The sequence below is a fragment of the Chlorocebus sabaeus genome, chromosome 29 (genome assembly GCF_047675955.1).
Source record: "Chlorocebus sabaeus isolate Y175 chromosome 29, mChlSab1.0.hap1, whole genome shotgun sequence".
NCBI classification, from domain to species: Eukaryota; Metazoa; Chordata; class Mammalia; order Primates; family Cercopithecidae; genus Chlorocebus; species Chlorocebus sabaeus.
This window is the reverse complement of record NC_132932.1, coordinates 4,035,387-4,049,106: the sequence shown is the minus strand read 5'-3', so window position 1 is coordinate 4,049,106 and position 13,720 is coordinate 4,035,387. Positions and strand designations below refer to the sequence as shown.

The 13,720-nt window shown below is 37.9% G+C and overlaps 1 protein-coding gene across 1 annotated transcript; it reads left to right on the top strand.

Moving 5' to 3' along the window:
- The first annotated feature begins 10,993 nt into the window (after window positions 1–10,993).
- LOC103231324 (olfactory receptor 11H4-like) lies at window positions 10,994–11,956 on the top strand. Its single transcript, XM_007990624.2, has one exon. It carries the CDS (start codon window positions 10,994–10,996, stop codon window positions 11,954–11,956), a length of 963 nt encoding a protein of 320 aa, XP_007988815.1.
- Window positions 11,957–13,720: the final 1,764 nt, after the last annotated feature.

Below are 13,720 nucleotides of genomic sequence, written 5' to 3'. Positions count from 1 at the left end.
AATGTTAATCAAAAAGATCCTTGCGTAATTAATCTTGTCTTTAATTTGGGGGGACTAAAAAAAACTGGTCTTATACAGTTAATTTTTCATCTTACTATTGGCCAAAGCTAAAACACCTGTGAGCATGTTTCTGTTATTTCTCCTTTCAGATCATGATTATTTGCCCAGTTGTGTAGCATGCCTTAGTGTTTTTTAATTGACTGGTGGGCATTTTTTTAAAAAACTGTAAATACAATATGTGCAGTAATGACGGTTAAGTTTTGTTCTAGCAAGTAGATGGAGGAGAGGCAGATCACATTGATTCTATTCAAGCGCTACTTGTATGTGTTCTTAAAATGGTTTGTGCTTGTTTTAGTTTTACTCCTATGGTATGGCTTTTAGTGCAGGAACATAGCCTTTCTGAGACCTCAGGGCAAATCTGGACTGTTTAGAAGGCCCCTCCACTTCAGCTGATCCTAGCCTCCTATTTCAGTGCTTCTTGAACCCCATGACTCCTGAAACTTCTGCTTTGCTCTTTAGACGCTCAGCTTTAGTTTCTGCTAGCTATTTTGAGGTCTCGCCATGTACATACAGCTTAGAAATCCAAAAATGCCTTGAAGGGGAATTGCATCATATTTTTAGCCTAGCTTCTGTGGTCCTCCCCTCTCCAGGAATTGTTTCGCAAACACCAGCAGCTTTGGCAACTGAAAACATCAAATTCTCTACCTTCTCAGTTCAGTAAAACTACTGCTTTCTGCTCAGGCTTTATTCCTCCTTTCTTCATACTCTCCCAACCCAGTAAATGGTCAAATATCCTCAGGGAAAAACACATGGTGAATGTGAAACTCACCTCCCTTTTCTTCCCTTCATCTTGGACTGTAGCCCATGAAGGCTTGCCTAAGCCAATTGCTCCGAGTGCCTTCAAATGGTTGTTTTATGTATTTTGTCCAGATTTTACTTTTGATAGAAATTACTTTGGGTTTAGTACAAGTTTTTCAGTCATGACCAGAAAGTTTTTTCTACTCTATCTAAATTCCATACATTCTCACTTCTTCCTTCACTTTCAGAAGGTGATCATGTAGCATGTGTGTTCAAAAGCCCGCAAATCAGAGGGACAGGTGGATATAGAGGCTGGCATAAACACAAATCTGGGATGCACACCTGCTTTTCTTTTCATTGCAACCAGCAAAGAATCCCTGAGGACTCTTCCCCTGCAAGAAGCAGGGGAAAGGTTACCTATGGTAAAATAAATGATAAAACCGGGACCACAGATTTAGGCCTTCTTTTAATGGAAGGCACCCAGTAATTGTAGGTCAGGAAAATAGTTACCCAGAATTTGTATTAGAAGCTTGGGCTAGTTCTCCTTGAACTTTCCCCTAGGCCTGGAGTGAAAGAGGTCATGCTGTGATTGAAGTGTCTTCACTAACCCAAATACCTGTTTTTCAGGTTAAATAAATAGGAATTGGGAATCAGGGAGCAATTTGCTGAGGGTAATGACTTTAACAATTCAAAAAAAAAAAAAAAGTTCCTACTCACCACCCTTCTAACTAGCCCAAGTTCCCTTTTCTTTGAAAAGTAACCCTGAATTTCCCTTTAGGACTTCTCCCTTATTTGCCAGTCATATCACAATAAGTTTATTTCCTTAATATAAATGAAACTCTGTAAAATAGTAAGAGAACAGAACAGTATCCCAGTAAGAAAATGAGCAAAAGGATATAAATGAATAACATCCAGAAAAAGATTCTTAAACATAGAAAGGGCACTAACTAATTCATAAAAAGGTAAAAGTAGAATAAGCCTATAAACATATCTCACATTTTATCTGTTAAATTGACAAAGATCAAAAAGTTTGATAACACATTTTAAGTCTGAGGATTGTGAAATGGGTTCTCTCACACTTAGCTGGTAGGCATATAAGTTTTACAAACACTATATAGGGTGACAAGGCAACCTCTATCAAAATTTAGAAGGCACATACCCATTAAAACAGCAACCCAACTTTTAAGATGTTTAGCCTACACACGTGGGAAATGTTTACTGCAGCATTGTTGTAATAGCAAAATATTGAGAAAAACATCAGTTCCCATTAATAGAAGACTAGTAAAATGAGCTATGGTGAGTTATACCATGGAATATTATGTCTTCAATTTATAAACTATGAAGCAGTTCCATATGCAATGATACACATGTCCAAGACATACTGTTAAATGAAAAAAGCAAAGTGAGTAGCAGAGCATATTGTAGTTGCCTTCCATGGAAATGTGTATATTTCCTGAAAGAGCTCCAAGAAACTGATAACAACGGTTGTTTCAGGCGGGAAGAATTTGGTGTCTAAGGAACAAGAGAGTAAAGGAGACTTTTTTTTCATAACTCCTTTTGTGCTTTCAAATTCTTTATCACGTGCTTGTATTATTTATTGCAAAAATAAATAATAAAACATATTTTGTCAAATTTTTTTATTTCTATAGGTTATTGGGGAACAGGTGGTGTTTGGTTATATGAGTAAGTTCTTTAGTTAAACAAAGAACAATTCTTTTTTTGTTTTTGAGACAGAGTTTCGCTCTTGTTGCCCAGGCTGGAGTGCAATGGCACCATCTCGGCTCACTGCAACTTCCGCCTCCCGTGTTCAAACGAGTCTCCTGTCTCAGTCTCCCGAGTAGCTGGGATTACAGGCACCCGCCACTATGCCCAGCTAATTTTTGGTATTTTTAGTAAAGACGGGGTTTCACCACGTTGGCCAGGTTGGTCTCGAACTTCTGACCTCAGGTGATCCACCCACCTCGGCTTCCCAAAGTGCTGGGATTACAGGCCTGAGCCACTGCGCCCGGCCAACAAAGAACAATTTTCTAGGGGAACTTTCTGATCATTAGATTTGGAAAATCATTTTTTCCCACAATGCTAGGGTTCCTTAGGAGCCTGTTTATTGACAGAAATGTTGAAGCAGGGTCTTCAGAGCCCCTTAACATCATTTCACTCGGACAGTTTTGTACCTTAGAAAAAACCTGAGATACATCTTCCTCATCTTAGGGCTTGTACAATTATACTGTTATAAAACTTTAACGAGTTTATCACAGTTATATTTAGACATCATCTCCCTTATTTTTCAATTATTGATTTTTATTGCCCTTGTTCAGCACCTACAATGTACCAAACATTGAGCCAGAAAATAAATTTGAGACAAAGGTATATAAGACACATTTTCTTCCCTCATAGGATTCACAGTCTTGTGATAGAGAAAATTGGAAGGTTTTCTTTTTGTTAAGTAGCAAAAGTTCACTGAGAGGGGATGGCCTAATTACCGTGGAAGCTCACGGGAAGCTGCATGTGTGTAAGTATGGAACTTGTGTGAAAGAGGCTGTAAGCACAGCATAGGCATTGTCTCTTTGCAAGTGCACCTCAGGTTACAGAATAGAAGTCCTTCTAGAAATTATCTTACACTATCATATAATCAACCACGCTAGTGGTTACTACTAAGGTCCCAGAGACAAAGCAAGTATGACTATAAAATATAACATAGGCTGGGCGTGGTGGCTCATGCCTATAATCCCAGCACTTTGGGAGGCCGAGGTGGGTGGATCACCCAAGATCAGGAGTTTGAGCCTACCCTGACCAATATGGTGAAACCCTGTCTCTACTAAAAATACAAAAAAAAAGTAGCCGGGCATGGCGGCATATGCCTGTAATCCCAGCTACTTGGGAGACTGAGGCAGGAGAATCGCTTGAACCCAGGAGGTGGAGGTTCCAGTGAGCCGAGAGCATGCCATTGCACTCCAGCCTGGGTGACAAGAGTGAAACTTCATCTCAAAAAATAACAATAATAATAGTAATAAAATAAATTGAATACCACAGAGAGATATTATTTAAAATGTTAAGTAAATATAGATTTTAGTAATGGAATGTTGAATTGCTTTGATCTACCATCTTGCTGTGATCAAATAAAAATACTAAATTTAAAAAAAAACTTAAAAACATTGACGATCTGAAGAGAGAAGAGAAAATAGCTAAGTCTTTTTTTTTATGAAAGCCTGAGAGGTGAGCACTAAGGCCATTCATGCTCAGAGAGTACTTGACTGTAGTTCAAATCCTTATGCTTCAGGACAATGCCTAGCTAAGGAGATGGAAACAGGAACCTGGTGCTGGGGAGGGGGAAGGTCACACAAAGCTAGTGCCCTAATGGTCTTCATCCTCAGGTAAGGATGAACCAGAGCTAGACCCGATGCCACTCAGAAGGGAATCAGTCATCCCTGGAAGTTTGTGGCCATGGTTTAGCTCTTGTTTGAATTTATACATGCCGTTTTCTTCAATTTCCCCATTACACTGGCTGCAATCTATTCTTTTTTTTTTTTTTTTTTTTTTTTTTGGTTCAAAGGTGTTAGACTTTCTTTTTGCTGTTGTTGTTTGGGGTTTGGGGATGTTTTTTTTAAACAGTGTCTCACCCTGTCACCCATGCTGGAGTACAGTGGTATATTCACAGCTAATTGCAGCCTTAACCTCTTGGACTCAAGCAATCCTCTCACCTTAGCCTCTCAAGTAGCTGGGACCACGGGCACATGTCACCATGCACAGCTAGTTTTTTTTTTTTTTTTAAAGAAATCGGGTCTCTCTATGTTGCCCAGGCTGTAGGCTTTCTATTAAAGACTCTGCCATCGTCTTTCCTTTATTTCATTTTATGAATGGACACAACTCAAAATTTTTAAGTGAAATATTTTAATCCTCCAGCCTAGACCATATGTTAAGTCACAAAACAGCCTTAATCATTTTGAAAGATTAAAATCGTACCTATCTTTCTCAAATCACAATGGAATAAAACTGTAAATCAACAGCAAAAAGAAAACTAAAATCTTCACAAATATGTGGATGTTCAGCAACACACTGTAAACCAAGCGATGAGTCAGAGAAGAAGTCACAAGGGAAATTATAAAGTATCTTGAGACAAATAAAAATGAAAACACAACATACCGAAATTTACAAGATGAAAAGAAAGCAGTGCTAAGAGAGAAATTTATAGCTATAAAGGCTTACATTATAAAAGAAGAAAAATCTCCACTCAAAAACCTAACTTTATACCATAAGAAACTAGAAAAAGAAGAGCAAACTAAATTCAAAGCTAGCAAATGGTAGGAAATAATGAAGATTACAGCAGGGATAAATGAAGTAGAAAATATAAAACAGTAGAGAAAATGAACAAAACCAAAAGTGTGCTATTCAAAAAGATAAACTAAGCAGACAAGACTTTAGCTAGAATAAGAAAAAAAAGAAGACTCAACACAAATTAGAAAAAAAGTGAGGACATTACAACTGATTTTCTAGAAATGAGGTTTTTATAACTTTTCCTAAGAACAAAAAGAAGTTATTTTGAATTCCACACAGACATCTCATCATCGCCTTTCAAAACATTCTTCTTGCCTTTGCTCTGGGGTCCAATTTGCCCTAAACTACATGAAAACTATGATGGAAGAAAGGATGCTATGCCAAGGACTCCTGAGGGAGTCATAAACCAGCCCAAGGGAAGACTGAAATCATCACATAATCTCCAAGATAAAACTTTAATTGCACCCCTGAATCGCAATGACATTTACTTCTTCATTCATCTGCACCCTCTTTCTGAAATCTCTTCATGAGGTTCATATACCACTGCTTTTGTGGCACTATTCTGCCACAAAAGTAATTCATATATAAAACTCACCTGTTGACCTTTCTTTGCTGGACGAGATAATTGGAAGGTCTGGGTGCCTGGAGGTGACTGAGGTCCTTGATGAAAATAACCACCCTGTCAATCAAGGCCCACAGCTCAAGGGCTGACCATAGGAGGAGTGTGTTTCTTTCCTCTGGCTATAACTATTGCCCAACAGAATTACCTATAAACGTTTCTTTTGAGTGCTTCAGGAAAGGAGAAAAAGGAGTTTCAACAGTTATCTTTATATATCCTAGGATTCTTTGGATCAGGCTCCAGGTTTTGAGTCCACATAAGGTTTTGAGTCCACATTGAAACAGAGGTATCAATGAGAAGGCACAGGCTCGGTTTGTATTCCTAGGACTGTCCGCACATAGCTCTATCATGAAGGGTAAGTAACTTCTTCCCCTGTCTAGGATTCACTTGACTTTTTCTAAGACATCTACACATGGATGCTAGCTCCAGTGAAATGCCTTTATAATATGAACATATTTTTGCAAAATTTTGTGAGTTTCTAGACATGTGATTTCATGCACAGCATCTCCAGTATAGTAAGTGTTATAATGAACTGTTGACACCTGTGCCCAGCTACCCAGCTCTTCCTCAGCTGAACACTTCCTTCAATGTTCTTGCCTAATTATTTGCAAAGGAATGCCTCATTATTTGGAAATTTGATAAATTACATAATTTGGTATTAGAAGTCATGCTCAATAATTCACTTTCTACAATGCCCCTGATTAAATATAACTTATTCCCATTACTTTTATGCACATCCCAGGAAATGTAATGTCCTTCCTTTAATACTTTATCTTCTGCATTTTGAATTATTAACACTACTGTGTTTTTATATCTTCTTTCTTTATGTCAGACCAACCAGAATATACCAGAATATTGTGCCAGAATATACAAGAAGGTCGAAAAAATAAATCTGAGCAACTAAAAGGAGCTGTCCATAGCTTCACTATGAGATATATGGGAATCGAGTGACTTTTTAATCTAGCCATTTAGGTTCACTTAAATTCATTGGATGGGCACAGTGGCTCACGCCTATAATCCCAGTACTTCGAGGGGCCAAGGGTTTGTAGAGAAAGGTTCTCATCATGTTCCATAGGCTAGATACATGATGAGAACATGTCTCTACAAAACATTTAACAATTAACCTGGCATGGTGGCGTATGTCTATCGTCCCAGCTACTCAGAAGGTTAAGGCAGTAGGATCGCTTGAGCTTGGGAGGTCAAGGCTGCAATGAACTATGATCCCACCACTGCACTCCAGCATGGGTGAGAGACTAAGGCCCTGCCTCAAAAATAAATAAATAAAATTTTAAAATTAATTTATTGTTTTTCACTTAGGTTTTTAAATGATTCTGCTAAAAACTTATCCTAGTTACTTTGTAATTATATTTATTAGTAGTAGTATTATGAACACTAACAGTTGTGAGTGTTGCAGGTCTTAATATATTCCAGGAACTGCACTAGGCACAACATGTACTAGAAAACTGTACTTCAACTATGTTTTCCCAAAAGCTCAGCAAAACAGAAGGTAACTTGCCTACAGGCACATAGTATGCTGTACAGTATTTGAACCCAAGTCAATCTGACTTTATCATTTATTTTCTTTAAGTCACTTATATAACAGGATTACTTTGTTAAGTATTACTGGAGTGAGTCAGTCAGTTGTGAACCTAATCCAACTGTGGTATGTCACCACATAGACTGCTACAGTGAGTGTTCTCTTCCTTCCGCACCAAACTATGTGCTTGCCTCCTAAAACTATGCTCCCAATTCTTCCTAAGGAGCAACTCATTTTTCCTTCTAGTTCATATGTGTAGCTGCCGCATCCCACCACTGGACTATCCAACTTTATGTGGTAACATCCAGCATTTACAGTTATCTACCATGTGCAAGAGACAGTGTTGAAAAACTTTGAGAAGGAAAATTGGCCAGGGGTGGTGGTTAATGCCTGTAATCTCAGCACTTTGGGAGGCTGAGGTGGGTGGATCACTTGAGGTCAGGGGTTTGAGACCAGCCTAGCCAACATGGCAAAACCTCATCTCTATTAAAAATACAGAACTAGCCAGGCGTAGTGGTACATTCCTGTAATTCCAGCTACTCAGAAGGCTGAGGCAGGAGAATTGCTTGAACCCAGGAGACAGAGTTTGCAGTAAACCAAGACTGCGCCACCACACTCCAGCCTGGGTGAGGGAGTGAGACTCTGTCTCAAAAAAAATATGTGTGTGGGTGTGTGGATATATATATACTTTGAGAATGAAAATCAACAGGAATTGGAGATTGACCGCATATGGGAGGTGATGGAATTAAAAGGTTCCTTCAGTGTTTCTCAAGTCTCTGGCTTTAGCAAATGCTAACTGGATTGGTGAATGAAGAGTGGAGCCATTCGCCAAGAAGCAAGTACAAAGTGGGAGCTCTTACAAAGAAAAAAAAAAATGGAATAAAGTACTGAGCAAAATGGTGATGACATGTTTGAAAATATAAATGACTAGAGAGACCAATATTTAGAGTGGATGCTCACAAATGACAGGGTCATGAGGCAAGGTAGAATTAGTGGATCACAAGGTTTAAATGTGGTTTTGTTAAATGTGACCAAACTGACATGTTACACAAGACTGCCCAGTGATGTACGGACTGAGGACTCAGTGATAGTGATGTTCATAAACTCAGATTAGCTTTTTTGGTGACAGGTTTGGCAAGTCTGAAAGTCACCCAACCATTAATTTATTCAACAAGTGCCTACAGTGTACCAGAAACTGAGTTATCTAAGAAATGAAAGATAAATTAAACATCATTTGTGAATTATAGACATTTTCAGTCTGTAGGGTAACACAAAACCATATGATTTGGTCGTTATGGTGCATGCTCTAGTAGAAAAATATATAACATGCTATGTAATTATTAAACAGGAAATTTATCTTATATGTTACAGAGTTTTGTCTTACTGACTTTAACATATGATAGGTATCAAAAGGATATCTAAAATCATCATCAAAATCTAAGACATCCGATATTGACAAGTGTAATTATTAATTTTTTAAATCTTGATAAGCTCAGGCTTTATGGATCAAACTATACTGAGATATATGTCCAAGAGTATTCATCACAGTGGTGATTATAATAGAAAACACAATCTAAATCTATCATTCGAGGGTTGATTGAACCTATAGACAAGAAGAACAATGAAGCCATTGAGTTGATGATTCAGAGCTCTATTTTTGACACGGAAAAAAGACAAATGTATTAAGTTTAAAAACAAATTATAAAACAGTTAATTTTGAAAAATTCCATTTTAATTATAAGGAAGAGAAGGCCATACTCCTCCAAAGAATTAAAATTTGTTTTCTCTGGGAGGTAGGATTTTTTTTATCTTTTTCTATATCTTTTATGTTTATAATTATAAAAAACAATTACAGTATTTTGGTAAATTTTGAACAGTGTAGCATTAATAAATTTAAAGAACAAGACACAAGCATTTTAGATCATTTGAAATGCATTGAAAAACTTAACGTTAATAAATATCCTTACATTTGGAGAAGGCTTATTGAATATTTTTACATATATATTTTCTTTCGTCACCAAATGAAAGAAAATATCATTTGTGTTCAGCAAGAATTTGCCATTAGCAACATTTAGAGCTATGTGTATTTATGTCTGACTTTTTAAATTAACAAAAAATTGTATATATTTATTATGTGTAACATGTTGTTTTGAAATATGTATACATTGTATAATGGCTACCTCCAGCTAATGAACATATGCATTTTCTCATATACTTTCCACTTTTTTGTGGTGAGAATATTTAAAATCTACTCTCTTAGCAATTTTCAAGAAAAAAATAATTATTAACTATAGTTATCCATGTTATACAATAGAGCTCTTGAACTTATTTCTTCTATCTAACTGAAGTTTTGTATCCTTTGACCAACATCTCCCCAACCTCCCAGTCCCTGTAACCACCATTTTACTCTCTGCTGCTATAAATTCAACTTTTTTGGATTCCACATATACATATATAAGTGAAATCATGCAGTATTTGTCTTTCTGAGCCTGGCTTTTTTCACTTAGTACCATGTCCCTGGGTACATCCATGTTGTCACAAATGACAGGATATCCTTCTTTTTTAAAAGCTGAAGAGTATTCCATTGTGTGCATATACCACACATTCTTTACCTATTCATTCTGTTTGACTTTTGGTCATTGACCTTCCAAACTTATCTAGATTCTGAGTTTCTTATAGGTGGACAGTAGAGATTATAGTTGAGATGTTGAAACCTACAATCTGTAACAAGTACAAGAATGAATTCTTGTAGCAGAACAATATATTGTAACAAATTGTTTATTTTAATGACAGATTTATGTTTAAATGATTTAAAACACTGCATTTGTTTACAGTAGTAGAAATTCCATTTACAGGGAAGTTTAAAAGTGTGAAGGAAATTCAAGGAACAATCTCAGGTAACTATTAACTCTCTACTCTCCAGAAAAATATTGCCATGATATTTTCTCTTGGATTCTATGCTTAGACTTAAAATTCACTAATACAGAGTGAATAATGGTCACTCATAGCTCTCAAGTATCTGAGAAATATGTCAAGTATTTTCCACCTCGGGAAAGATGTCAGAAAAAGCAGTTATTTTACTCCTAATTCTTGGTTTAAAAATTAAGTCAAACTAACAGTTGTTCTATTAGAAATAATTAGCTATGGGTAGGAAAAAGAAATACAAACGGCCACTTTGCTGGCTTTCATAGAGGATAATGGTTCTGAGCTTTCACAATTTCAAAGGGGAGGGAGATTTCTCAAAAATCACTCACTGATGAAAAATATCCAAATAATGTATATTCTATTGTTATAACCCTAATTTTAAAGAAATTTGGGGCCGGGCACGATGGCTCACTCCCGTAATCCCAGCACTTTGGGAGGCCAAGGTGGGTGGATCACCTGAGGTCAGGAGTTCGAGACAAGCTTGACCAACATGGAGAAACGCCGTCTCTACTAAAAATACAAAAGTAGTTGGGCATGGTGGCGCATGTTTGTAATCCCACCTACTCAGGAGGCTGAAGCAGGAGAATCGCTTGAACCTAGGAGGCGGAGGTTGTGGTGAGCTGAGATCATGCCATTGCACTCCAGCATGGGCAGCAAGAGCAAAACTCTATCTCAAAAAAAAAAAAAGAAATTTGGGATCATTAGCATTTTTGATTTGTAGCTTCTGAATAAAAGTTAGGAGTCAGTGGATGGGTTGTTGCAAACTAATTGCCAAATAGCCAACATATATAGCTTGCAAAGATTTCCTACAAGTTTTTCAGAAAACAAAACTATTTGTATAAATGGTGTTTTCTGTCGTCTCTACAGCCCTGGAATTCATAAACAATTCAGAGACAAGCACTGTGACGGAATTTGTTCTCCTTGGCTTTCCTGGTTGTCAGGAGATGCAAAGTTTCCTCTTCTCACTGTTCTTTGTGATCTATGTATTTACCATAATAGGAAATGGGACCATTGTCTTTGCTGTGAGACTGGACAAACGGCTTCATACCCCAATGTATATTCTCCTAGGGAAGTTTGCTTTCCTTGAAATCTGGTACGTTACGTCCACTGTACCCAACATGCTAGTCAACTTCCTCTCAGAGACAAAAACCATCTCTTTTGTTGGCTGTTTCCTCCAATTCTACTTTTTCACTTCCCTTGGTACAACAGAAGCATACTTCCTCTGCATCATGGCATATGATCGGTACCTTGCTATCTGCCGCCCATTGCACTACCCAACCATCATGACCCCACAACTCTGCTACATATTGATGTCTTTTTGCTGGGTGTTTGGATTCCTCAGTTACTCTGTCTCCACTGTGCAACTGTCTCAATTGCCTTTCTGTGGGCCCAACATCATCAATCACTTTTTGTGTGACATGGACCCATTGATGGCTCTGTCCTGTGCCCCAGCTCCTATCACCGAGATCGTCTTCTATATCCTGAGCTCCCTCATTATCATTCTCACTCTTCTGTACATCTGTGGCTCCTATATGCTTTTACTGATAGCTGTATTAAAAGTCCCTTCAGCAGCTGGCCGGCAGAAGGCCTTTTCCACCTGCGGATCTCATCTGACAGTAGTGTGTTTATTCTTTGGGGCTCTATTGGCAATGTATGTGAGCCCCACAACTGATAACCCAGCTGCAATTCAGAAGATTATAACTTTGTTCTATTCTGTGGTGACCCCCTCCTTAAACCCCCTGATTTACAGCTTACGAAACAAGGAGATGAAGGCTGCATTGAAGAAAGTCCTGAGGATAGAATGAGAACAAGGTCATCTACCTGAGACCAAGCAAACCATTGTTCAGACATAAAAGATTAACTAAGAAAGACCTGATTTTCTGATTCTACTTCTCCAATACACACTTTAAAGAAGATATTTTCTCAGTGAGGTCCCTCATTGTTTTGTTTCTTAACTAACCTGGCAGAGCGAAATCATACTTGATTCATATTACATTCCAAATGAAACAATCATATTTTCAACATGGGTGACTCCAATAGATGATATTTGAGGGTATTTTATATGTCCTATTTCATACTGTATAGTTTTGATTATTGGAGATGGGGTGGAAGATAGAAGAGCAGTTATACTTAAGGTATTTCTTAAGACTGTGCAATATTTTTAAAGTGAATGAAGAATCAAATTTAAATGCCTAATGAATACAGAACTAAAGGATTTAGTAACAGAACAATTTTCTTGCCCCCTTGGCTCTTGATGGTTGAGAGTCTTACAGGCAAGGGACGGACTGAAAGTTTAATGTTTATGTAAGCAGCATATGTTTTAACATCACATAAAATAGTAAAATAGTGGTCATTCTTTCATTCAACAAATATTAATTGAATACCTCTTATGTTCCAGGCACTAGATATATACTATGACCAAAAGAATCAAAACCACTATCCACCTGGCATTTACACTCTCGTAAGGGAGAGACAGACGATAAAAAAAATAAGTAAAATATATAGCATATCAGAGAGTAATAAGTGCTATCCAAAAAGGGCAAAGAGGGCAGGAAATGTGGAAGAAAGAAAAAAGCTGCCATTGTTAAACAGGATGATCAGAGAGGTTACACTGAGAAGACAACATTTAAGCAAATGCTTGAAGTAGATGAGGGAATGAGCCATGTAGACAGTGAGAGAAGAGCATTCTAAATAGAGGGAAGCAAATTATCTTTAAGATCTGGAGGCAGGATTGTATCCAAGTAGCAGCAAGGAGGTTGGTTTGACTGGAGTAAAGAATTTAAGGTGGGGAACAGCGGCTCACGCCTGCAATCTCAGCACTTTGGGAGGCCGAGGAGGCTGGATCATGAGGTCAGGAATTCGAGACCAGCCTGGCCAATATGGTGCAACCCTATCCCTACTAAAGATACAAAAATTATCTGGGTGTGGTGGCATGAGCCTGTAATCCCAGCTACTCAGGAGGCTGAGGCAGAATGGTGTGAACCCAGGAGGCAGAGTTTGCAGTGAGCTGAGATAGCACCACTGCACTCCAGCCTGGATGACAGAGTGGGACTCCATCTCAAAAAAAAAAAAAATTTAAGGGGAAGAGTATTAGAGATGAAGTCAGGGAGTGAACAGCGTTCCAAATTCTGTGGGACCTTGTAAACTATAGTAATAACTTTTTTAAAATTATAAATTACAAATTAGAGTTGTGTATATGTATGAGGAACAAAGTGATATTATGATTTATGAATATAATGCAGAAAAATTGAATCAGTAATCTCAAATATTTTCTGTAGTAAGAATATACGAAATCTACAGCTGGGCACAATGGTTCATGCCTGTACTCCCAGCACTTTGGGAGGTCAAGGCAGGCAGATTACCTGAGGCCAGAAGTTCAAGATTAGCCTGGCCAACATGGTGAAACCCCCTCCTCACTAAAAATACAAAAATTAGTTGGGCATGGTGGTGTGTGCCTGTAATCCCAGCTACACAGGAAGCTGAGGCACAAGGATCACTTGAACTTGGGAGGCAGAGGCTGCAGTGAGCCAAGATTGTGCCACTGTACTCTAGCCTGGGTGACAGAGTGA